This window comes from Coenobita brevimanus, chromosome 43 (assembly GCF_032717465.1).
Source record: "Coenobita brevimanus isolate Jiangsu-jjx chromosome 43, ASM3271746v2, whole genome shotgun sequence".
Taxonomy (NCBI): Eukaryota; Metazoa; Arthropoda; class Malacostraca; order Decapoda; family Coenobitidae; genus Coenobita; species Coenobita brevimanus.
The window spans coordinates 8605710-8631157 of NC_136996.1; the positions used below are offsets into that span (position 1 = coordinate 8605710).

A 25448-nucleotide genomic window follows, 5' to 3' on the forward strand; every position below is an offset into this window, starting at 1 on the left:
AGTGGGAGGATAGGTGGGTGGGTGGTTGGGAAGTTGAGTGAGTGGGTATGTTGGTGAGTGTATGCTTGGGTGTGTGGGTGGGCAGGTGAATGGGTTGGTAGGTAGGTAGGAGGGTGGTTGAGTGAGTTGGTAGGTTTGTGCCTGGGTGGGTATGTGGATGGGTGGATAGGTAAGTTGGTAGGGGGGTAGGCAATTGGGAAAGTAGATGGGTAGGTAGATGGGTAGGCTGGTGGGTAGGTAGGTGGATGGGTGGGTAGGTAGGTGATTGGGTGAGGTGGGGAGGTAGGTAGGGGGGGAGGTAGATAGGTAGGTAGGTGAATGTAGGGTGGGTAGGTTGGTGATGCATAGGTGGAAGGGTGGGTGGGTTGCTGGGTGGGTAGGTAGGTGGGTGAGTGGGGGTTGGTAGGTAGGTGGGTAGGTTGGTGGGTGGGTGGGTGGATGGGCAGGAGGGAGGGTGAGAGGATAAGTGGGTTGGTGGGTGGAGGGGAGGGGATGTAAGGGTAGTTTTGTGGGTGGGTGGGCAGGTGAATAGGAAAATGGATAGGTGAGGGGGGGCAAGTAAGTGAGTGGGTGGGTGGGTAAGTAATTAGGTGGGTAATTAGGTGGGTGGGTGGGCAGGTGGGTTTGTGGGTGGGTAGGTAGTAGTGGCTGGGGTGGGTTGGTAGGTGGATTTGTGGGTGGGTAGGAAGGTGGGGGGTTGGCAGATAAGTGGATAGGTGGATGTGTAGGTAATTAGGTAGGGGAGATCGGTAGGTGGGTTTGTGGGTGGGTAGGTGAGTTTGTAAATGGACAGGTAGGTGGGTTTGTGTATGGGTTGTAGGTAGATCTGTGGGTGGATAGAAAGGTGAGTGGGTGGTCAGTTGGGAGAGTAAATACATGGGTGAGTAGGTAAGTGGGTGGATTTGTAAGTGGGTAGGTAGATAAGTGGGTGGGTGAGTAGGAGGGTAGATAAATGGGTGGGAGGGTAGGTGGGTGGGTTGGAGGTTTGATGATTGAGTGGGAGGGTTTGTGGGTGTGTGGGAGGGTTAGTGCATGGATGGAAGGGAATGTGAGTGGGAAGTTGAGTGAGTGGGTAGGTAGATAAATGTGTACGTGGGTGTGTGGGTGGGTAAGTGAATGGGTTGGTAGGTAGGAAGGAGAGTGGGTGGCTAGGTGGGTGGTTGGGAGTGTGGGTCGGTATGTGACTGGGTGGGTATGTGGGTGGGTGGATATGAAAGTAGGTAGGTAGGTATAAGGTAAGTGGATAGGTAATTGTGAAGGTAGATGAGTAGGTAGGTGGGTAGGTTGGTGGGTAGGAAGGTTGACTGCTGGATGGATGGTTAGGTAAGAAGGTCGTTGGGTGGGTGGGTAGGTATGTACTGTATGTATGTAGGTAGGTAGGTGGGTGGGAGGATGGGTAGGTAGGTAGGTAGGTAGGTGGATAGGTGGTTGTGTGAATGGTTGGGTAGGTAGTTGGGTGGGTGGGTTTGTGGGAGTGTAGGTGGGTGGGTAGGTAGGTGGGTGAGAAGTTAGGTGGGTTGATGGGAGGGTGGGTATGTAGGTGGGTAGGTGGGTGGATGGGTGGGTGTGTGGATGGTTGGGTTGGTATGTGGGTGTGTTGGTATGTGGGTAGATGGGTTGGTAGGTAATTGGGTAAAGTGGGTGGGTAGGTTGGTGGATAGGTCAGTGGGTGGGTAGATGGGTTGGTAGCTGGGTGGGTAGATGGGTTGGTAGCTGGGTGGGTAGGTGGGTGGGTAAGTGGGTGGGTGGGTAGGTAAATGTGTGGCTTGATGGGTGGGTGAGTAGGTGGGTGAGTAGGTAGGTGTGTTGGTTGGTGGGTGGGTAGGTGGGTGGGTGAGTAGGTAAGTGGGTGGGTGAGTAGGTAAGTGGGTGGGTGAGTAGGCAGGTGGGTGGGTGGCCAGTTGGGTCAGTGGGTAGATAGGTGGGTGTGTGGACAGTTAGGAAGGTATGCAGATAAGTAGGTAGGTAGGAGGGTGGGAGAGTGGGTTTGTACATGGGCAGGTAGGAGGATGGGTGGGTGTGTAGATGGTTGGGTAGGTAGGTGGGTGTGTGGGTGGGTAGATGGGTAGGTAGGTAGGTGGGTGGGTGCATAGGTGAGTTGGTGGGAGGGTGGGTATGTAGGTGGATGGATGGGTGGGTGGGTGGGTAGGTAGATAGGTGGGGGGGGTCTGTGTGGATGGGGGTGAATAGTTGTGTGGGTAGGTGTGTCGGTAGGTGGATGGATAGGTGGGTGTGTGATGAGGTGGTTGGTGGTGATAATGGGTTAGTAGATAGGAGGGTGGGTGGTTAGGTGGATGGTGAGAAGACAGGTGGGTGGTGGGAAGGTAGGCGGTTGAGTGGGCAGTTAGGAAGGTATGTAGATAGGTAGGTAGGTAGGAGGGTGGTACAGTGGGTTTATTGGTGGGTAGGTAAGTAGGATGGTGGGAGAGTGGATTTGTATGTGTGTAGGTAGGAGGATGGGTGGGTGTGTAGATGGTTAAGTAGGTAGGTGGGTGAGTCGTTGGGAGGGTGGATGTGTGGGTATGTAGGTGGGTATATAGGCGGGTGGGTAGGTAGGTGGGTGGATCGGTAGGTGGGTGGGGGTGGGGCATTGGTAGAGATGGGGTGAAGAGTTAGATGGGTAGGTAGTTGGACTGATAGGTGCATGTGTGGTGAGGTGGACGGTGGTGGTAATGGGTGAGTAGATTGGAGGGTGGGTATGTGGTTGGTGGGAAGGCAGGTGGGTGGTGGGAGGATAGGTGGGTGAGTAGGTTGGTGGGTGTGTGGGTAGGTGGATGAAAGTGTAGGTGAATAGTTGGGTGGGCAAGTAGGCAGGTGGGTTTAGTTAGGTAGGTAGATAGGTAGGTAAGTGGGTGGGTAGAAGGGTGGTTCGGTAAATAGGTGGGTCAGTGGGTATACTGGTAGGTAGGTAGGCAGGTGGGTGGGTGGGTAGATAGATGGGCAGATAGGTGGGTGGATATGTGGGTCAGTGGGTAGGTGGGTCAGTGGGTAGGTGGGTGGGTAAGCAGGTGGGTGGGTGGGTAAGCAGGTGGGTGGGTGGGTGGGTGGGTAGGTTGGTAGACTGGTGGGTGGGTATGTTGGTAGACTGGTGGGTGGGTAGGTGGGTATGTTGTGTGGGTGGGTGGGTAGGTGGGTATGTTGTGTGGGTGGGTGGACAGATGAGTAGGTAGGTAGGAATGTGGATGGGTAGGTGGGTGGGCAGGCAGCTCGATTTCTATGTATGTAGGTGGGTGAGTATGTTGGTGGGTGGATTGGAGGGCAAATGGGTGGCTAGGTGGGTGGATAGGTAGGTAGGTAGGTAGAAAGATAGGTGGGTGGGTGGGTACATTGGGGTAAGTAGGTGGCTGGGTAAGTGGTAGGGTGAATAGTTGGGTGGGTGGTTTAGTTGATATTTGTGTGCATGGGAGGGTGAGTGGGTGGGTGGGTGAGTTGGTATGTAGTTGAGTGGGTGGTTAGGTGGGTGGTTAGGTGGGTGGGTAGGTTGCGTGAGTCGGTAGGTGGGTTGGTGGGTAGGAAGATAGTTAGGGGGTGGGTGGGTAGTAAGGTAGGTGTGTAGGCAGGTGTGTGGGTGCATGGGTTTGTTAGTGGGTTGGATGTAGGTGGGAGGGTCAGTGAGTAGTTGTTGTTGCATGTGGGAGCTTTGATAGGTGAGTGGGTGGCTGGGTGGGTAGATAAGTTGGGAGTTGCATGGGCAAGAGGATGGGTGGGTAGGAGGATGGATGGATGAGTGGGTGGGTGCAAGGTTGGGCAGAGGAAGTGTGGGTGGGTAGAAGCATGGATGGGTGGGTGGGTGAGTTGGAAGGTGGGTGGGTGGGCATGTGGGTGTGTGTGAATGTGCGGTCAGGTAGTTTAGGAGGTTGGTGGGTGGATAGCTGGGTGAGTAAGTGGATAGATGGGTTTGTAGGTGGGTAGGTGTGTGGGTGGGTAGGTACAGTAGGTGAGTCTGTAGGTGGATTTGTGGGTGGGTAAGATAGGTGGGTATGTAGGTAGATAGGTGGATAGGTAGGTAGATATGCAGATAGTTAGGTAGTATGTGGGTGGGAGAGTGGGTGGGTAGGTAGGTATGTAGGGAGGTAGGTAGGTTAGGTAAGTAGATAGGTAGGTGGGTTGGTGGGTGCATGAGTGTGAGGGTGGATGGGAGGATAGGTGGGTGGGTGGGTGGATAAGTGTGTGGGTGTGTGGGTGAGCAGGTGGGTAGGTAATTGGATGGGTGGCTAGGTAATTAGGTGTCTTGGTGAGTTTGTGGCTGGGCAAGTAGGTTCATTTGTGGGTGGGTAGGTAGGTGGGTGGGAGGTTATATCAATGGGAGGGTAGGTAGATAGTGGGTTGGTGAATAGGAGAGTAGATAGGTGGTTGGGAGGGTAGGTTGGCTGGTGGGAAGGTAGGTGCTTGGGTGGGGGTGTAGGTGGGTGGGTGGGTGGTTGGGAGGTTATATAAATGGGTGGGTAGGTAGGTGGTGGGCTGGTGAATAGGAGGGTAGATAGGTGGGTGGGAGAATAGGTCGGCTGGTGGGTGGAAGGGTAGGTTGGCTGGTGGGTGGGTGGATGGGTGCTTGGGTGGGAGTGTAGGTGGGTGGGTGGAAAGGTGAGTGAGTGGGTAAGTAGGTGTGTGTGTGTGTGTGTGTGTGTGTGTGTGTGTGTGTGTGTGTGTGCGCGCGTGTGTGTGTGTGTGTGTGTGTGTGTGTGTGTGTGTGTGTGTGTGTGTGTGTGCTCATGTGTGTGTGTGTGGTTGTATGTGTGTGTGCATGCGTGTGTGTGTGTGTGTGTGTGGTAAGGGGGATGGGTTGATAGGTTGGTATGTGCGTGTGTGATTGGTGAATGGGTAGGTATACACCTGGGTTGGTATGTGGATGGGTGGATAGGTAAGTAGGTTGGTGGGTGGATAGTTTGGTGGTAGGTAGGTTGATTGGTTGGAAGGTGTGTAGGTAGGTGTGTAGGTTGGTGGGTAGGAGGGTGGGTTGGTAGGTGTGTGGCTGGGTAAGTAGGCAGGTGGGTTGGTATGTGGGAGGGTAGGTTGATGGGAGGGTAGGTGAGTTGGTGGGTGGATGGTTAGATAGGTAGGTGGGTGGGTGGGTGGATGAGTAGGTGGGTAGGTAGGTAGATGGGTGGGTAGTGGTTGGGTGGGTAGGTGGGTAGGTAAGTGGGTGGATGAGTAGGTAGGTAGTTGGGTAGGTGGGTATGTAGGTAGGTAGGTAGGTGGTTGGGGGTGGTTGGGTAGGTAGGTGTGGTGGGTGGTTAGGTAGGTGAGTGTGTAGGTGGTTAGGTAGGTGAGTGTGTAGGTGGGTAGGTCGATGGCTTGCTGGGTGGATAACGGGTGTTAGATAAGTGGATGGGTGGGTGGGTGCATAGGTAGGTGGGTAGGTAGATGGGTGGGTGGTTATGAAGGAGGGTAGGTAAACAGGTAGATAGGTGGGTATGTGGGTGGGTTGGGTATGTAAATAGGTAGGTGGGAAGGTGGGCTGGTGGGTAGGTGTGTGGGTAAGTAGGTAGGTGGGATGGTGGGCAAGTGAGTAGGTGGGTGGGTGGGCAGGTGGGTGGGTGGGCAGGTGGGTGGGTGGGCAGGTGGGTGGGTGGGTTGGTGGGTAGGTAAGTAGGTAGGTGGGGTGGTGGGCAGGTGGGTGTGTGGGTAAGGTGGGTAGGTGGGTGGTTGGGTAGGTGTGTGGGTAAGGTGGGTGGGTGGGTAGGTGGGTGAGTGTGGGTAGGTGGGTGAGTGTGGGTAGGTAGGTAGTTAGGTAGGTAGGTAAGCAGATAGACATTTAGATATGCAGACTGCTGTTTGGGTGGGTGGGTACATAGGTAAGTTAGTTGATGGCTGGGTGTATTGGTGGGTGATTATACAGGAAGTTTGGTAGATGGATGGGTAGGTTGGTGGATGGTTATACAGGTAGTTTGGTAGATGGGTGGGTGGATTTGTGGGTTGGTAGTTGGTGGGTGGGTGGGTGGTTGGGTGGGTAGGTAAGTAGGTAGGTCGTTAGGTGGGTGGGTGGGTGGTTGGGTGGGTAGGTAAGTAGGTAGGTCGTTAGGTGGGTGGTTGGGTGGTTGGGTGGGTAGGTAAGTAGGTAGGTCGTTAGGTGGGTGGGTGGGTGGTTGGCTGGTTGGGAAGGTGAGTGGATGAGTAAGTGGATTGGGAGGCAGGCAGGCACGTGTGTGGGTGGGGTTGTGGATAGGTATGTGGGTGGGTGGGTAGCAAGGTAGGTAGGTTGATGGGTGGGTGGGAGGGTTTGTGGGAGAGTAGGTAGGTAGGTAGGTTAGTGAGTGTTTGGGTAAATGGGTCAGTAGGTAGGTACATGGTTCGGTGCATAGGTGGAGATAAGATGGGTGTTGAGTCTGGGTAGGTGGGTGAGTGTAAGGAGATGGTGGATTGGTGGGGTGGGTTGACAGTCTGAGTGAGGGGTTGGTAGATGGGAGTGTGGCTATGTAGGCTGGGTGCCTGGATGGTTCTCTGGTGTATGGGTGGGGTGGATTGGTGGGATGGTTGAGTCGATTGTCTGGATGGGTGGGAGGTAGATGGGTTGGTGGACATTATGATGAGTGGAAATTATGATGGTTGAGTGTGTGGGAGATGGGTGGCTGGGTGGACATTATGATGGATGAGTGGGTTGGAAGGAGGGTCAATGAGTGTGGTTGGATGCAGGGGATGGTGGGGTTGTGGATAAACGAATGCATAAATGGATGGGTAAGTGGGTGGGTAAGTGGGTGAGTAGATTGGGTACATGGGTAATATTGTGGTATGTGGGTGGGATGGGTAGGTGGGTAATAAGGTGGTTGGTGGATGGGATGGGTAGGTAAGTTTGGGGGTGGATAGTTAAGCTGGTGGGTGGATGGGTTGGGTAGGTAAGTTGGTGGGTGGATGAGGTGGGTAGGGAAGTTGGTAGGTGAATGAGGTGGGTAAGAAAGTTGGTGGGTGAATGGGGTGAGTAGTTAAGTTAGTAAGTTGGTGGGTAGGTAAGTTGGTGGGTAGGTATGTTGGTGGGTAGGTAAGTTTTTTTGTGTGTGTTCGACTCTGGGCATAGGCTTCACAGCCTGCTATCAAGGCCCAGCAGTCCTCCTACATACCATACACCTCTGCATGTCACCACTTCGGCGCTAACACCCACCGTCCATATTGAATACATGCTAGGGCTGTCTCATACAGGACTGGTATATTGGTATTAGAGGGGGTACTTTTACGACATGTCGGCGGGTCTTCTGGTAGATCAGTAAAGCCTGATTTAATGAAATTCAAATCCTTAAACTGTTCCCTGCCTCAGCGGGGATTTGAACCTGGGTCTGTTAAAATGGCAGGCCACCTCTCTACCAATTGAGCCACGCCTTCCCCCCCAAAAAAAAAATATTTTCTTTTATAGATAAGTTGGTTGGTAGGTATGTTAGTGGATAATTGGGTGGAGTGTAGTTCTTAGGCGAGTGGTTGGGTGGGTGGTTGGATGGGTGGATGGGTGGTTGGGTATGTGAGTGTTCGGGTGCTGGGTTGGTGGGATGGATAGATGGCTGGATGGAATATGAGGGTGCTTGGGGTGGGTTTGTGGGTGGTTTGGTTGGATAGGTGAGTCAGTGGGTGGATGGGTTGGTGAGGTGGTTGACTTGGTGGATAAAGTGGGTGCAGTGGGGTGGGTGATTGGGTGTGAGGGAAGGGTGGGTGGTTGGGCGTGAGGGTGGATGGATAGGTGAGATGAGAATGTGGGATGTTTGAAGCGGATACGAGGTGAGATGAGAGGGTGGGATATTTCCAGTGGGTACGAGGGTGAAATGGGGTGGAGAGGGAGGGGTGTGTGGGAGGATAAGTTGGCAGGGTGAAAAGAAAGGAACGTAGGATGTTTTGGCAACCGGTGTGGGTCGATGGCCAGGGTAGGTAGTTGGGTGTGTGGGTTGGTGAAATGATTATAGTCTATCTATTTATCTACATATTGCCAAACGCCTCAATCCCGTTCGGGGTGGCCGCAAACAAATCGCCTCCACGTCGCCCTGTCCCCCACCATTTCACTGCCCTGCTCCCAACTCACACCCCCCTCTCTCATATACCTCTCCTCCCCATCCCTCCATCTCATTCTCGGCCTCCCCCTCCCTCTCCCCCCTCCACCTCACTCACATACACTCTCTTCGTCAGTCATACACCCTCCATCCTCTCCACATGGCCAAACCACCTCAGTGTATTCCTCCTAACGCTTCCTATCACATCCACAACCACACCACAATGCTCCTTTATATCCTCATTTGTCAGCCTGTCTCTCCATGTGACTCCACCAGCTCCTCTTAAATACCTCATATCCACTGCTCTCACTCTTGACTTGTGATTATAGTGAGTGGGTGAATTGTGTGGATGGGTCATTAGCCGTATTGGGTAAGTGGGTTGAGTGAGTGAGAGGATTGGAGGGTGGGTAGTTGGCTTGGCAAGATGGGTAGTTGGTTGGGTGGGTGGGTTGGTGGTTTGTTGTGGTAGGCAGCTCGGTGGTTGGCTAGGATTGGTGGGGAGGGTGGGTAAATGTATGAGGTGGGTGGTTAGGTGAGTTTATGGAAAGGGTGCTGTGGGTGGGGTTTGTTGATGCGGTGGATGAGGTAGTTGAGAGCGTTATTGAGTAAGTAGGAGCATTAGTAGGTGGGTGAGAGCGTAAGTGGGTGGGTGAGTAGGTTGGCCAGGTGGGTGAGTAAGTTTGCAAGGTGGGTAAGTAGACTTGCCAGGTGGCTCAGTAGATTGGCAAGGAGGGTGAGTAGGTGGGCAGGGTAAATGGGTGGGGTGGGTTGATTATATGGGCTGAGTTAGGTGGGTGGGCAGGTGGGTGGGTAGTGGTTGGTTGGTTGGTTGGTTGGTTGGTTGGTTGGTTGATTGGCTGGGAGGGTGGGTGGATGGATGGTTGTTTGGTTGACTGGTTGGGAGGATGGGTGGGTGGGTGGGTGGGTAGTGGTTGGCTGGTTGGTTGATTGGCTAGGAGGGTGGATGGATGGATGGTTGTTTGGTTGACTGGTTGGGAGGATGGGTGGGTGGGTGGGCAGGTGGGTGTTTGGTAGGTTTGTTGGTTAACTGATTCGTTTTTTGATCGGGAGAGTGGGTAGGTGGGTTAGGTGGGTTAGGTGGGATAGGTGGGTTTGGTGGGTAGGTGAGGTAGGTGGGTTAGGTGGGCAGGTCGCTTAGTGGGTCTGGATGGGCGAAGTGAGGTGGTTGGATGGGCAGAGTGGGGTGGCTGTGTGGGCAGAGTGGAGATTGAATTGATAAGTGTGTAGTGGGCTGGAGGCCGGGTAGGTGGTGTGGGCAGGGACTGGCTGTTGGGTGGGTAAATTGGTGGACATGTAGGTAGGTGAGCAGAGTGGGTGAGTGGGGTGGGTGCGTGTGGAGTGTGGCTTGGTGGGTGACTGGGAATGTTGGGTAACTGGATGGATGGGGAGGATGGTTGTTGGGTCCATGGGTGGGTGTTGTAGGTGGAAGGGTAGGTGTGATAGATTGAAAGGTGGCTTGGTGAGAAAGATTTCGTGGGTGGGTGGTTTGGTGAGCTGGGTGGATAGTTTTGTCAGCAGGGTAGGTAGTTCGATGACCAGGGTGGGTAGTCTGGTGGAGCAAGGTGGGTGTGTGGGTGGTAATGTAAGTGGTAAGGTGGGTGTGTTGGTGGTAATGTTGGTGGTAAGGTTGGTGGTAATATAGGTGGTTAGGGTGGGCGTGTGGATGGTGAGGTGGGTGGTGAGGAGGGTGGTAAGGTGGGTGTGTGGGTGGTAAGGTGGGTGGTAAGGTGGGTGGTAAAGGGGATGTGAGGGTGATAGGGTGGATGTGTGGGTGGTAAGATGGGTGTGTGGGTGGGAAGATGGGTGTGTGGGTGGGAAGATGGGTGTGTGGGTGGGAAGATGGGTGTGCTGGTGGTAAGGTGGGTATGTGAGTGAAGATGGGTGGGTGAATGGGTGATTGGATGTGTGGGTATGAAGGGTGGGTGGATGGGTGGGTTGGGGAGTGGGGTGGGGTGGGCTGGTGGTGGATGTGTAGGGGGTTTGGGGTGTTAGGAGGATGGGTTGTGCTAAGATCATGACCTTAGAAATCATTAAAGGTTCAGTTGCAATCAATAAATCATCAGTGTAGTCCTGATTTAACAAAAGGTGTCCAAGACACCCGTCAGCTCAACAGTATGATCATGGTTCTCACATCTAGCATAGATAATAAGCAAGCAAACAATTTTAAAAATTCAATAATATAGGTATAACAAACTAAACAAGTTAAACAGTAAACTGAAAAAGAAGGAATGGCTATTTACAATGATTAAGGGTAAAGCAAAACAAACTCAACCTTCAAATATGATGGATAAGATTAACTCAGTTCAGCAATGATAAACATGAAGAAACCAAACTTACCATCAGTAACCAGTGCTAGTTGTCAGCACTTCACCCTCGTCACACTACCTTGTTTACTACAAAATGCAAAATCCTAGGTGGGTCCAGCATAAAAAAAAAAAAAGAAGGTAAGGAAGAGGTGAAAAAAAAAAAAAATGTCTCTGGAGAGGGTAGGGGAAAGTCTATCCAGTCTCAGTGAGTCAGTGGACGACTCACCACAGCTAGACCATCGAAACAAAACACTGCCAGTATCCGTGCAGAAACATGCAAACAGACAAAAAGAATTTCAGGAACTTCACAGAAATATGAAATTTCATAACACAATGATACAAAAGGAAACAGTGCTTGAATGAACGGTGGATTACATTAGATATGTGCATATTAGTAGAGTATAACAATTCATGGAATACAGCACAAAGACTCGAAAACCTCGAACCTCACACAAAAAAGAAAAGTTGTCCTCCTAACCAGGGTTGCCGTTTCATGGAATCGTCTACTAATGTGGAAAAATAATTGAGGTACTGACCCAGAAGTGGATGACGCGGATGTCTATCCACACTAGTGTGGAAAATTTTTATGCTACCCATTTATGCTAGTTTTGAGCAACAAAGGTTGTTATCATATGGTAAAGATGCATTAATATCTATTGTTATTCATATCCCTCATAGCTAAACTAATAAACATTTGCATTTGTGTATAACATGGTGACATATGGTGGTTGGCGGTGGCGACCACCTTCCACTCACTTGATGTAGTGTTGCCTAATTCGGCCTTCACCTTTGTCATTCTTTTTGTGTCTGCCCTCCTCTCTTCCAATGTCTCCCATCTTCCCTGTCACTTTTGATTAATCTTCTTTCCTTTTCAGGTGGCTTTACCTTGAGTGACAAGCCTAATGGTTTCCTGTAAGCCAAGAAACTGTTTACAATGCTGGGTGGTACCATATAACCAACCCATTCGTGTACCCTATAAGTCAACTTAGCACCCCTTCCCATAAAACAACTAACTCAGAGACAAATGGCCATCCCTCATGGGATTATGGCATCTGGCCTTAGATGGATAGACTGAAAAATCCATTGTGGAACACTGTCTACCTGCACCTGGCCAGCACAATCGTTACTAATTAACATATTATAACTTAGAAAATTATTTACAAGCAAATGCCTCTCATTAGCAGTCATGCTAACTTAAAAGTTTTCAGACACTGCAGAAGCAATTCCTTTTGTAAGTTGTGTGTTGATGAACTGTGAATGAGTTTGGCATTGTAAGATGACCACAAATGACTTCATGGATTAGCTATGACCCCTAATAATAATGCAATACTTATTCTCTTTTTGGTTGTGGATAAACTGACGCAATTTATGTTTGGTTGGTTATGTGGATATATACTTCTATCATATAGGGATAAACTAATTATTATTTTTTTAAATATAACAGAACATATGATAGAAAAATAATAAAAAAAAATAATAATCCATGCACCAGATTATAGGTGTCCTCCAATCAATAAAACATCTGTAATAGTTGGACTTGAACAGCCATACGTTGAGGTTTGGGGGAAACCACTCAGGGGAAGTGAGTTCCAAAGAGATGCAGTTCAGAGAATAACAGAATTCTGATACGCAGAAGTTCTGGAATATGTCAGTGGGAGAGTCCTGTCACGAGCGCCACATGAAGCCTGTGTTGTGCGGGGGAAGGCATAAAATATCTGTAAAATAATGCAAGGAAGGCAACATTCCTTCCTACTTGAAGGGAAGGTAGTTCAATTGTAGTATTGTAGTACAGTAGGGTTATTAATGTTTCCGACAGCTTTGGTCTGAATTTTGTCTAGTTGTTTTAGTGCAACCTCTCCACATCCATTCCACATGGGTGAGGAATATTCCAGTTGAGAGTGAACCTGACTCTTCTACTTAAAATTATTGTTAACGGCTCGTTAATGATGAAGTTACAGTCTGTGTACAATAATCTAAGTTTCTTTGAAGCTGCTTTAGCAAGTGATCTAACATGAAACGTCCAGCTGAGGGCATTGTTAAGTGAAACACCGAGAATTTTAATACTATTAGAGATAGGAATATTTGTAGCAATGAAGGTAATGTAGGAATCAGGCAATACCAGTCTACTTAGTAAACTGTATATATTTGGTTTTCCTAACATTGAATGAGAATGTTATTTTGTCCCCATTCACTGCTTTTAGATCATTCTTGATTTATAGAGATTGTTGTACCGAGCTGTGATTTAGAGATATTAAGCTTTGTGAATGAGCGTTTTTAAGTGTGAATGAACTATGAAGTGTTGAGTCACCTGCATATGAATGGATGGGATTATGGGTGACAGATAAGAGGTCATTATTATGAACTAGAAATAGAGTTGGTGCCAGAACTGATCTTTGTGGCACGCCGGCATTGATCGAGTGGAAATTGAAATATACAGTACATCATCTACTTTTATCTTTCTGTCACTGAGATTTGGGGAAATCAGAGGAACGAAAGATGATAGGCCATAGCAAGGGAGTTTGGATAGCATGGAACAGTGTCATTCTCTCTCAAAAGTTTTGGAAATATCAAGGGCTACTCTTGAGTTTCTCCATGTTGATCAGTTGACTGAAAAATGGTGAGCATTAGGAGATTGAGAATATCAACAGTGGATCTATCGTGGCAAAAACCACACTGTCTGTCATTAATTAAGTTGCTGAATTCAAGATAGTTATCTATGTGCTTATTAATTCGAGTCTCAAACACTGTACCAAGAGAAGATGTGATAGCTATTGGTCTGTAATCAGAGGGGCCAGAGGAGCTTCCTCATTTCGGAACTGGATGGGATAATGGGTTCTTTCCAAAAATCAGTGAATGAAGAAGTTCGTTTTCATAGTCTGAATAATTCAGCTAGAACAGGAGCAAGATCTGGGGAGCAGTTTGCAAAATAATTGGAGGAATTCTATCTGGACTTGGAGCTTTGTTGGTTGGTAAATTGTCTAGGATGGATTTTATGTATCTAGTCAGTATTTTGAGTGGAGCAATTTCGGGTTAGTCAAGTTCTAGTAGAGGGACGTTCTGCCCGACATCCTCTAAGGTAGAATTTCTGGCAAATGTACTGGCAAGGATGTTCGCCTTACCATGTGGGTCATTTATAGTGTTATCACCTAAAAATTGTGGTAGAGGAATGGGTGATGAATTTTTAAAAATATTATTGAAAGAAATGAGAGATAATCAGAATATTCTATTGTTATTAGGGTTATTTAATAGTTCGGATGTTTGACTGAGGAGAAAGTTTGATTTAGCGAGATTTACTACTGCTTTTGCATGGTTTCTAGAAATTTTAGACTGAGTGACTCGGATGATTCTGCTTTTAAGTAAGAATTATATGCTAAGGACTTTTGGGATGTTGCTCTGGCACAATTGCAGTCAAGCCATTTTGCGGAGTCCAGTCTTTTAGTGAACTATTGACTGGGTATGAACAATTCCATACCAGCTTGTACGAAGTCATTAATGAGGGACTGGGTAGAATTAATGTCAATGGAGAAAAAAAAAAGACTGCTATGGAATATCAGCAACCTAATTTCTAAATCTGTCCCAGTCTGCCCTATCAAAGTGCCAACTGGTCACCCTGACAGGTTCATAATGGAGAAGTTTGGAGGAACTTACTGATAAGGCTTTAATAAGGCTGTGGTTGAAGGATCCAAATGATGACACTACTTCTACACTGTATTGATCCGGATTGTTTATCAGGAATAGCTCCAAGAGATAGGCGTTATGGTCAGGATTATCTGGTATTCTGGTTGGTTGTTTTACCAAATGCGTATGATTAAATGATTCTGCAAACAGCTCTCATCCTAGACCGGCATCATCAGTGCTGGCAGAATCCAACAACCGTTCTGCATTATGAACGTTAAAATCACCCAAAATTATAATTTCAACGGTAAGGGTAAGGCTAAGGTTAGTCAACTGTGTGGACCTGGAGTCAAATATGGTGGGTTCTGAAGAAGCACTAGGGGAGCAATATAATACAGATATACATTTGGTAATATCTAGGTAACTTAGTTTACATAGTGAATAATCAAAATTAGCTTAAGTGAGGTTCGAAACAGTGTCAACTGCAAATTCAGATTTGATGTAACAACATGTGCCACCCTTGTTATGGAAGGTTGTGAGGAGATGGTAACCAGGAAAACAAAATGGGGATATGTCATTGTTATGTCGTTAACTATTTCTTATTATCATCTGTTGGGTGATGATAAAATGGTTTGTTGCAGTTGTTTATCAGTTAGCCAGAACTGAAAATTTATTTTGGTATCAAATCAATTAACTTCTGCGCATTTCAGTCAGGATGTTTAAGTAATTATTTATAGCTTCCCTTCTAAAACTCATATCTAATGTGTATTATGTTATTTATACCAATATCATGTTTCCTATCAACCTTGCCACTAAGCGAGAACGTGTCGAATAATGAACGTTAGAGTAAGTGTGGATATATAACAACACTGTCTTACCAGTAGGGTGTGTGAGTGGGTAACTGTGTGCACTGGGTTGGGTAGGGTGAACAAGTGGAATGTTGGATGAGATGTGTGAGATGGATAGGTGGTCGGTAGGTGGGGTGGGTGGGGTGGTTGGATTGCAGGAATGGGTATGATGGATGGGCGAGGCGGATGATCGGTTGGGGTGGGTGGCTGGAAGGGTGGGTGGCTGGAAGGGTGGGTGGCTGGACTGGTGAATGATCAGGATGGGTGGAGTGGTGGTTGGATGTGTTGATGAACGGGTGGGTGAGAAAGCCCGTGGGTGTATGGGATGGTTGGTGTTGTGAATGAATGTGTGGTCAGAGTGTATGAGTGGGTAGGGTGGGGTGGGGTGGGATAAATGACTGAGGTGGTGTATATGGGAGCGTGAGGTGTTGTGGTGGGTGGGTGGGTTGGTGTGTGGAATGAGGGGGATTAGTGGGTGGGTCGGTGCTGCGTGGAGAGAGGTGAAAGGGTAGGTAGTTTGGGACTGGAGGAACGGGTTGTGGATATGTGGGAACGTGGGTTGGTGAGTCGGTACGCGGGTGAGCAGGTGAGTGCTTGGGTAGGTAGGGTGGGTGGGCGGAAAAGGGTGAGTGGATGGAAATGGGGAAATGGATGACTGGATGGGGTGGGGTGGGGTGGGGTGGGGTGGGGCAGGCCAAATTAGGTAGGGATGGTGTGGGGTGGTGTCTGTGGGTGGAGTGTAGTGAGATCGGTGTGTGGGTGGGTTGGTAGGTGAATGGGTGAGCTGGTAGGTGAGTAGGTGCTTATGATGGTGGGGAAGGTGGATTTTTGTTATGCATTCAACTCCGGCCACAGGCTAGCAGCCCGTTCTCTGAGGACTGAAGGTAAATGGAGTGGGTGGGTTGGTCGTGGGATGTATGGGTGGGTGCACTGGGCAGGTGACTGAGTGAATGGGGTGGGTGGGTAAGGATGGCGAGTGAAAATAGGTAGATAAGTTAACAGTTTCCCACAAGACTATTATTGCGACTCAGTGTCGATTCCAACCACACTCGCATTAAAGTTTCCATGACTGTTGTACACAGATCTTATCTACATGTCATTTTATTTCACAGATTTATTTAGGGTTTATGTTTAATTCTGAATATCTGCATGTACAGTAGATAGTAGAAGCAAAGACGATCACAGCACTGTTGAATTAAAGGGGGTCACCTTCTTCAAACAAAGCAATTTGTCAGCAGTGCTGAGACCCACAAACCGACAAACAAGGAAGACGACTTTACGTGCATCATTATGTCACTATGCCAAAATTAAGTCATGATACAAGTGAGAGAAGTGAGCAGAGTGCTGTGGTAAGAGAAACATCTCAAAATTAAGAAACCTACCAAATTTTATACAGCTTCTGAAGAAACAAACGTATTTGGTGGAAGAGGAAGATTACAGTGGGGGGGGGGTATTTTAATACTTATCAGTAGTAACAGGCTGTAATTATAGGGATGCAGTTTAAGTATGACATTAATGTAGCACAAAATCATTAAAACAAATGGAAAAAATTTGCGCTAATACACGGTTCGAACTCTCTTTGGCATAGGTGACTTTGTTGCGGTTTTTCCTTTGCTATTCAATGTTTATACTGCACATTACATCTTTCTCTCATCGACATCGCTTGAACTGAAAACATATAAAGGATATACGTTCCAATGGAGGATGCTTAACGAATTATTGAATCTCAAGAATCCGACCCATACATTACTGAGTACAAAAGGGAGAAAGCATGACCATCCATGAAAACTTCAAGCGATTTCTATACCCGTTCTCGCGAAGCGAGAATAGGTGTAACGTTTTGACTGGTGTGTGTGTGTGTGTGTGTGTGTGTGTGTGTGTGTGTGTGTGTGTTTGTGCTTGTCAATCTGTGTCTGTCTGTCAGTGTATATTGAAATGAGGCTGTTTTAATCCAGTTTTAGCCAAACTTGCTGGAAATGTTGACGGTTAGGCAGTGAACAAACTTATTGTTTATAGAATAATATAGCAAAGGTCAAGTTTACCGGACTTGGTCAATGTTGATGTAGCTAAATCACCATTTTTTTTGGGGGGGGACCAAACATTGGGCAAGTGTTGAACGTAACGCAAGGGTGAAATGATTCTGTCCTGGGAATAATCAGTCCAAAGTCGAAGGTCACAGGGTAAAGTCCAAGTTCAGCCCGTGTGTTTGCTTGTTACAAAAGAACAAAATGTTTTGATCCGACTTTATGAACCTTGATAGAGTGTTTGAGAGTTAAACAAGGAGAGTTTTGATATGGTTTTTGCCAGGTTTTTTGAAAATGATTCAGGATATGTGGAGAATAATAGGATTCGATTTTGACACCAGTTCATCAAAGGTCAAGGTCTCAGAGAATGATCAAAGGTCAGGATCACAAGGCAAGGTCAACTCAGACAGTTTTAATCTGTTTTGAACCAAACTTGGGGGAAAGGCGAAGGTTCAAGCGAGAACGAAGGGATTCAGTTTCGGGTACAATTAGCCAAGAAGCCAGGTCAAAACTTGACCTACAGTATGTAAATGAGCAAATTAATTAAAACAATTTTGATCTAATTTGGATCAAGCATGGTAGATGTGTTAAGGATCAACCAAGGGGTTTATCTGTTTTTTTTTTTTTTCTAAATATGTCAAAGATCAATAATCACATGAAAATGTCTGTTAAAGCAGTTTGTGGAAGAGTGCAGGTAAACTAGGATAAAGAGGTTCAGCTTTGAGAGCAATCAGTAAAACGTTAAAACCAGTGGAATACGTCACCGGGATTGGTTCTGATCTGGTTTGAACCAAATTTGTTGGAAGGGTTACGCAAGAATAAAGTAATTCGATTGCACCAGTAGTTAGTCGATGGTAACGGCCACAAGGTAAAATCAAATATTTAATCCGTAGACCAGTTGATGGGCGCAGCATGGGTCTTCCACTTTGAGAGCTCCTTTGTTTATGCATCCCTGGAATGGCTTCTTGTACTCTGTCTGATAAAACTGAATTTTAATAAAAACAGACTTTACAGATCTACTATAAGACCCACCATCATGTAAAAATATCCCAGCTAATACCAATACACCAGTCCAGGGGAGGCGGTGGCTCAATCGGTAGAGAGGTGGCCTGTGGTCCTACCGGACCCAGGTTCAAATCCCCACTGGGGCAGGGAACAGTTTAAGGATTTAAATTTCATACAAAGCAGACTTTACCGATCTACCAGATGACCCGCCGACATGTCGTAAAAATACCCCCGCTAATACCAATACACCAGTCCTGTATGAGACAGCCCTAGCATGTATTCAATATGGACGGTGGGTGTTAGCGCCGAAATGGTGACATGTACAGTAGAGGTGTATGGTAGGAGGACTACTGGGCCTCGGGAGCAGGCTGTGAAGCCTATGCCCAGAGTCGGACACATAAAAAAAAAAAAAAAAGAAGAAGAATACAACAATCCTAATATGCATTCAGTATGGACGGTGGATATTAGCACCGAACTTGTACCATGTGGAAAAAATGTGTGATAAGCAGGAGGATTGCAAGACTTTAAGGGAACAGGCTGTTAAGCTAACAGCCTCTGCCCAGAGTTGGATGCACAAAAACAAAAAAAATAACAAAACACAACCCCCCAAAAATATATATATATATATATATATATATATATATATATATATATATATATATATAAATTCTCAGCATCCCAAATAGGGTCTAACCTACAGTACTATGTTAGCTGAGATCTGTTGTATATTGGAGTGTATTGGCATGTAAGTGCTAATGCATGTTAGGTGCAATAAGGCGTATTAGGAAGTGTTAAAGATTTGCTGTAGTGCCTGTGTGGCTTTTTTTTTTTTTTGGGGGGGGGGGATGTGTGAGGATTTTTCAATATATGCCTGAGTCTGAGTCTGCGTACTGCATGTTCACTTGTATGTGTACAGTATTTACTTTGTGTTCACTGAGAGATGAGGTATGTGCGTTTCTGTGGTTAGGTTGGGTTAGGCAGGATGTATTGATGTTCGATTTGGTTTAGATTGTATAGCTAAGTGTGTATGTTTGGGTGTGTTGAAGCATGTGTCTGATGGAGACTACTGGTGTTTGTTGGAGCTCAATGATGGGGCTGTAGTTATGCCGTATGCACTGAAGCATATCATAAGAATTCAGCTGTTGTTTACCGAAATTAGGTTACATTACTCTGTAATTGTTTGTGGAAGTATTTTTGTAAATAGGATTTTGTAAAAATTGCTGTATATGCATATTAAATTTGTCCATATAAAACTGAAGTACTTCACAGCAACAGCTATTACTGTTCTTATTTACCGCCAGGAATATACCGATGGTTTATATTTGAGTATGTAACCAAGGTTGCATTAGTGTAGGGACTCTTTTAGATCACGGCCAGTTCACTTTTGCACTCCAGGCTGATGTGGCTATAATCTGTCAAAGGCATTAAGCTAAGCTGGAGCCTTGATTAGTTTTGACATAATGGCATGTGGTAGAGTGCGGATCGGTTCGGTAATTGGTCGTGGAGAAAAACTGTTTCAGCTGCCTCGCCTCTGAACTTTCTGCATCTTATATACATTATTTGTGTTTTTCTTTTCCAAAATCCATATAATAAAAATTTTATTCACTCTTTATATGTATATTCTCCAAATAATAGTTTTCCACCTCAGTTTCTTCCATGTGTTTGTATAAATAACCGACTTTTGTTTCTTAAGGCTTGGCATAAAGGGTAACAAAGGATGAAGTGTACGAAAGTTTTCTTCATTTCTTCACATCCAGTACATCTTGTTTCTTCACTCTAAACCTATTTCTCTCGTTTAATTCAGTGTATTAATGCGACATTTGAAGACAATGACTGATTGTTAGTATAATATGGCACCTCTTTGTTTATTTATCAAGTACAGTTGCACAATTTTCTTACTCTTCAGATCCTCTCCCAATTTCCAACTATCCCATTACTGTATTAGCTTCTTTATTTTCTGTTTCTGAATAGTTTTTAAATTATGCTTTCCTAATGCAGTTTTTACCAGTAATGCTTATAATTTCTTGCACCTATGAATTTTTCTTTGTAGTTTTCTCTTCGCTGCCTTCACACATGTCCCACCAAGGCGCCTTCTGTATTTAGGATGTAACTCTGGTACGATATCTTCCCTCTTATTAATCATGCTTCCAAAGAAAAAACACCCATCTCGCCGTTTCACTGCACATTTAACCTGTTGTGCACTGATTGTGTCGGCAAGCTATTATGCAGTGAGTGATGTACAGTCAAGCTGCTTTTCATAGGAATGTATTATATATATATATATATATATATATATATATATATATATATATATATATATATATATATATATATATATATATATATATATATATATTTTCTGACGGATCTGGGTCATTCCCACAACTTGAATCTTAATTTTTTGGTGCATGAAATTAATTTGCAAAGGAGTGTGCACATCAGAGGGCTTAGCCGATTGTGAGATATATATGAAAAATACTTCAAGATACCTGAATGATAGTTGTGACTTTATCATCCGAAGTGACTCTCTCTGATTACTAATAAAATAATAAAATAGATCCTCGTGTGTGTGTGTGTGTGTGTGTGTGTGTGCGTGTGCGTGTGCGTGTGTGTGTGCGCGCGCGCGCGCTGATGTCTGAAACTTGGTATTTTCTTGAGTGTGTGTTAAGAAAAAATGGTTGTTGGTGGTGGCGTGAGTTGGCGATTGACCGTCTGTGTTGTGCAACGAGTGATGACTACGGATGACAGTGGCATGTAAGGTCACTCGTTGTAGGCCATGCCAAATAGTATGGGTAAAGGCGTTCCTGAATCGCCGATCTCATAGTATGATTGTAGTTAATGAGTAAAGACAGCTCATGGGAAAGAAAAATCATAGGACATATGTGTCTGATGCACCGAACTCGAATGAATTTCTGTATTTTGGCTAGGATGTGTACTGAACCGACTGGCATACTGTGGTTGGCTGTTTTGCATTGAACTATGCCATATCTTTTGTGCTTGATGGTGCTTCTTGGGCTATGTTGTTCTAAATTATAACGATTTTATTTTTGTCTGGGTTACTGTGCAGTTGACCAAGTTGTTAAGTGTCGCATTTTGCTTCATGCACCAGAAACAATTTACCAGTTGGTTTCAATAATTATCTTTTGTTTTCGATTGGATGACCGATTCCTGTTTATATTGTTTCCCCAATACTTCGGTCAGATTTCCGCTTGTGTCTTTTCTTTGATTGTGGTGTATTTTGGCGGAGACCGAAACTACTATAATAATTTAAAACTTCCCCTAACCTAACTTAAACTACGAGCCTAGCCAAGACCAACCAAAGCATAATCTGACCTAACTTCGGCACATTTGACCCAGTTTTGAATAGGTTTCATTTATTGCTAGTGGGCTCCCTGACGAATTTTACCATTACTTCATCGCAAAGCAAGAGATAGAATGAATCCAATAAGAGTCAGAAGGAGTGCTTAAAGAGTGAAGCACCCTTGTTCACTATTTAGTCTAAAAGCTGAACATCTGATATTACCCTGTGGCCATGATCTACGACGTGCTCTCAAAATCGAAATACTTCATGCTTCTCTAAGCCTTCACCTTTCTATTAGTTTTGGTCTAAATCAAATCAAAACTGAGTTATCTTGTTCTAAGACCTTGTTTTTTTATCGTTCCTAGTGACCTTCACCTTTAACTGAGTTCTTAAAATCCCTTTTCCCTTGCCTTACCCTAAAGGCTCCCACAAAGTTTGGTGTAATCGGATAAAAGTTGTTTAATCTTATCTTGTTATGTGACCTTGACCTTGGACCTATTGTTCTTAAAAAAAAAAAAAAAAAAAAAAAAAAAAAAAAAAAAGCGGGGGGAATGGGTCAAACCTTGGCTGATTATACACTGCATCACCGAGTTTGATCATGATCTTATCAAAGCAGTTTTAAGAAGCTGTTCAAACACTGACACACGGGGCGAACTTTGACTTTGCCCTTTGACCTTCACACTTGAGAGATTTCCTTAAATTCGATCCCCTTTGTTCTTGCATTACCCTCAGCCCTTCTGCCAAGTTTGATCTGTGTTGGATAAAAAGGGATTAAGTTGATCTTATTAAGGCCAGATTTTGACCTAGTTCTTTGATTTTGATCTTCGAGCTGTTGTTCCAAAAAACGATATGTCAGTCCAATTGCTATCCCTCTACTGTTTTGCTAAATGTGCCTAACATCAGACAAAACCTGTTATTTGAGTTATTTTGTTCGATCGCGCGGACACGCAAACACACGCACGCGCGCACACGCACACGCACACACACACACACACACACACACACACACACACACACACACACACACACACACACACACACGCAAGTCGAGCAAAAATAAAGGCAACACTAGCTTTGCGAGCGAGGGTGTACTAAAAGTGTATGTATGTGTGAGCGTTGTGTATCTATCTACCTGTCTATCTACCTATATCTATGTCTATCTACCTACCTATCTATCTATCGTTACATATATACAGCGTGGGGCAATAGGATGTGACGTATATGTAACTCTTCCCATTTTTTACAGGCTGGATCAGTGGCAGAAGGTTTTGTGTTTTGCGGGAGTGGCTACCTCTGCAGTTTCTTTTCAGTGTTCCGTCAGCCATCATTTCGAACTGGTCGGTGGAACATCGTGTCTTTCCAGTGCGTACATTTTTTAAGTGTAAATATATTGTTGGAGTACAGAGAAACTTTAGAACATTTACCAGTTGCTCAACATGGTTCCATCAAGAAACACAAAACTTGAAATGGACTGATATATTTAATGCTACAGGCAGTGTTAACGACCGATTTATTAGCAGAAGCCGTTCAGTATGTACAGTACCCCAGAAACAATAGAGAGGGTGAGACAGGCGGTGCAGGAGAGTCCACGACGCTCTGCCAGGCGACAATCTCTTGCTTTGAATATCTCCAGGAGAAGTTCAGGCCGGATACTGCATTCCGACCTAAAACTTCATCCTTACAAAATCCAGGTGGTTCAAGCTCTGAAACCAACTGATAAGGCCAGTAGCCTAGAATGTTGTAACAAGTTCCTGGATATTTTAAATGATGATCCAACATAACTGAAAAGACTGATAATTGATAAGGCATATTTTCACCTGACGGGATATGTTAATAAGCAGAACTGCCGTTACTGGTCTGATAGCCAACCTGGGTGTGTGTTTGAGAGACCACTCCATACTGCAAAGGTGACAGTTTGGTGTGGGGTGTCAAGTTTCGGGATCAATGGGCCGTAGTTTTAGGAAGAAGAAAACCGTGTGTCTCACTCTTTCTATTGTTTTTCTTGGGTAAAAACTGAACGGCTTCTGCAAACAAATCGGTCGTTAACACTGCCTGTAGCATTAAACATATCAATCCATTTCAAGATGATGTTTCTTGATGGAATGGAACCATGTCGAACAACTTGAAAGTTTCTTTGTATTCCAACTACGGATTTACACTCAAAAAAAGACAGGATGCTCCACCGACAAATTCGACATGATGGCCTACAGAACACTGACAAGAAACTGCAGAGGTAGCCACTCCCACAGAGCACAGACCTTCTGCCACTGGTCCAACCTGTAAAAAATGAGACAAGTTACAAGTACGTCACATCCTATTGCCCCACCCTATATATATACAGTATATATATATATATATATATATATATATATATATATATATATATATATGTTTATGTAAGATTGATTTAATGTGTGAACTCGTTGAGATCCCATACAAATAGGACCAGTTGATGTGGCAGAGTGGAGTGACAAGACGCGTACTTACCCCCGTTGGAGCAGCGGCTGGAGAGGATGGATGGTCCAGAAGCCAACTCTAGCGCCGCCATCTCCACGCTGGAGGGAAGAACTGGCATTAGCGGTTGGAAAAAACTGCTCTAGTAGGTTTCTTTAATATGCATAACACATTTGGAAATATGGAGCTCGATTTAAGGTTCCCTTAAATTTATGAATCAATCTATTAGAGGATAATTCTCTCAGTGGATGATAAACTACCTACCTACAATTTGGCCTCCATAAAGTTACGCCGACAGAAACTCTAACGTTGATAATTCTTTTCACACTGGTAATTTAATCTGCCTAAGGTAGACGTTTTTGTTGAAGTGATGAAAACTCCAGCCTTCTAAATATTAACGTTAATTAATGGTTTGGTGTTTAAGCTTGTGGTCTTATGTCAAATCCTAGTGTTCGTAACTGAGGCAGTTAAAGCAGCGGTGACACCAGCCCTAAAACTGAATTGAGGAATATCATGATTATATTTTGCAGTCTTAAATAATTTCTGATAAATAATCTATTCCATGCAGACGGAGGAAATCTTTAAAAAATGGGTAGTTAATGATTATATATATATATATATATATATATATATATATATATATATATATATATATATATATATATATATATATATATATATATATATATATAATCATCAGCCGTTTGAGTGTCCACTGCAGGACCGGCCTAGCCCAACAGAAGCGGGGACGATGCAGCCTATGTATCTCTACCAAGTGGCTTAGGCTGTCTGGTAAAGATTTTATGTAGGGTGAGAAGTGCTTGAAAGTGTAATTGTAGTGTTGGAGTGGCTTTGGATGTGTGTGTAGCCTGTGAACCAAGTGTAATCGGCCCGCGCAAGCCAACTGGGTGCAAGCATACTTTATAGTACGCGACAATGGTTCAACCACAGCACCCGTTATGTCCGCCAATGCAGTAAATGGTCAAAAGAACGCACCCAAAGTTTATTACCCTGGCGGGGCGCGAACCCTCGTTCTTCAGTGTACAAAAAACGCACACTTTACCACTGTACCAAAGAGGCTTCATATTATAGATAGATAGATAGATAGATTGATTGATAGATGTATGTATATATATAGATATAGATAGATAGATAGATAGATACACAGATAGACAGATAGATAGATAGAGTAGGAGGTCCTCCACTGCTCTAAAGGTTATTCACACTCAGTCATTTGGGATGAATGAATGGGCACCCTGATTAGCCAACAGAACGGAGCAAAAGTAGGGTGGTGAGTTGGTGGGAGAATGGTAAGACTGCAGTCAGTGTGACTATGAACTACGGATCGAACACACTCTGCACCTATAGTACCGACTGAGGGACAGAGGTCGTTACCATTCCGTATCTATTGTTCATGGCACTTCTCATGCTTTATTGTAAGGCAGTGACTGTCATAGGTACATTGCAATATTTGTAATACAAGGATGTATTTAAAAAATACTGTTTGTTCCTAATGAACTATATTAAGCACCGGATAATACCTCTTGATAACTGTGTTTGTTGAGATGCGTTTTTCTCCAACATCAGCGTACTTTTTATGTTCTTTTTTTAACTCTTTGTCATCGGCCATTATCCCGGATAACCAGAATAGTTTCAATTTGGAAAGTGAATCTGTATTAACCGTATACTGACATACTACGAGGAGCTGTACATTTCCCCATAACACCTAGCACTGTTTCAGCCAATAAGCAGCAACCTTAAGACTGTTTCTGGGCTCCTCGTGACTGGCTTAATTGAATGGGGTTTAGGAAAAACATCTCCCCATCATGGAAGTCTAGATCTCCAGTGGAGTTACAATCTGCTACTTATGTCTGATATAATTATCAGCTTAGGTGGCTCAACCTAAG

The 25448-nt window shown here is 45.3% G+C and overlaps 1 protein-coding gene across 1 annotated transcript in view; it reads right to left on the reverse strand.

Moving 5' to 3' along the window:
* The window catches only part of LOC145397800 (uncharacterized), a 326950-nt gene that overhangs the window by 29075 nt on the left and 272427 nt on the right, over positions 1-25448 (reverse strand). Inside the window, exon 4 of the mRNA XM_080270821.1 lies at positions 23565-23642. Coding sequence (XP_080126947.1) covers positions 23565-23642 — 78 coding nt within the window. The remainder of the gene's footprint in view (positions 1-23564; positions 23643-25448) is intronic.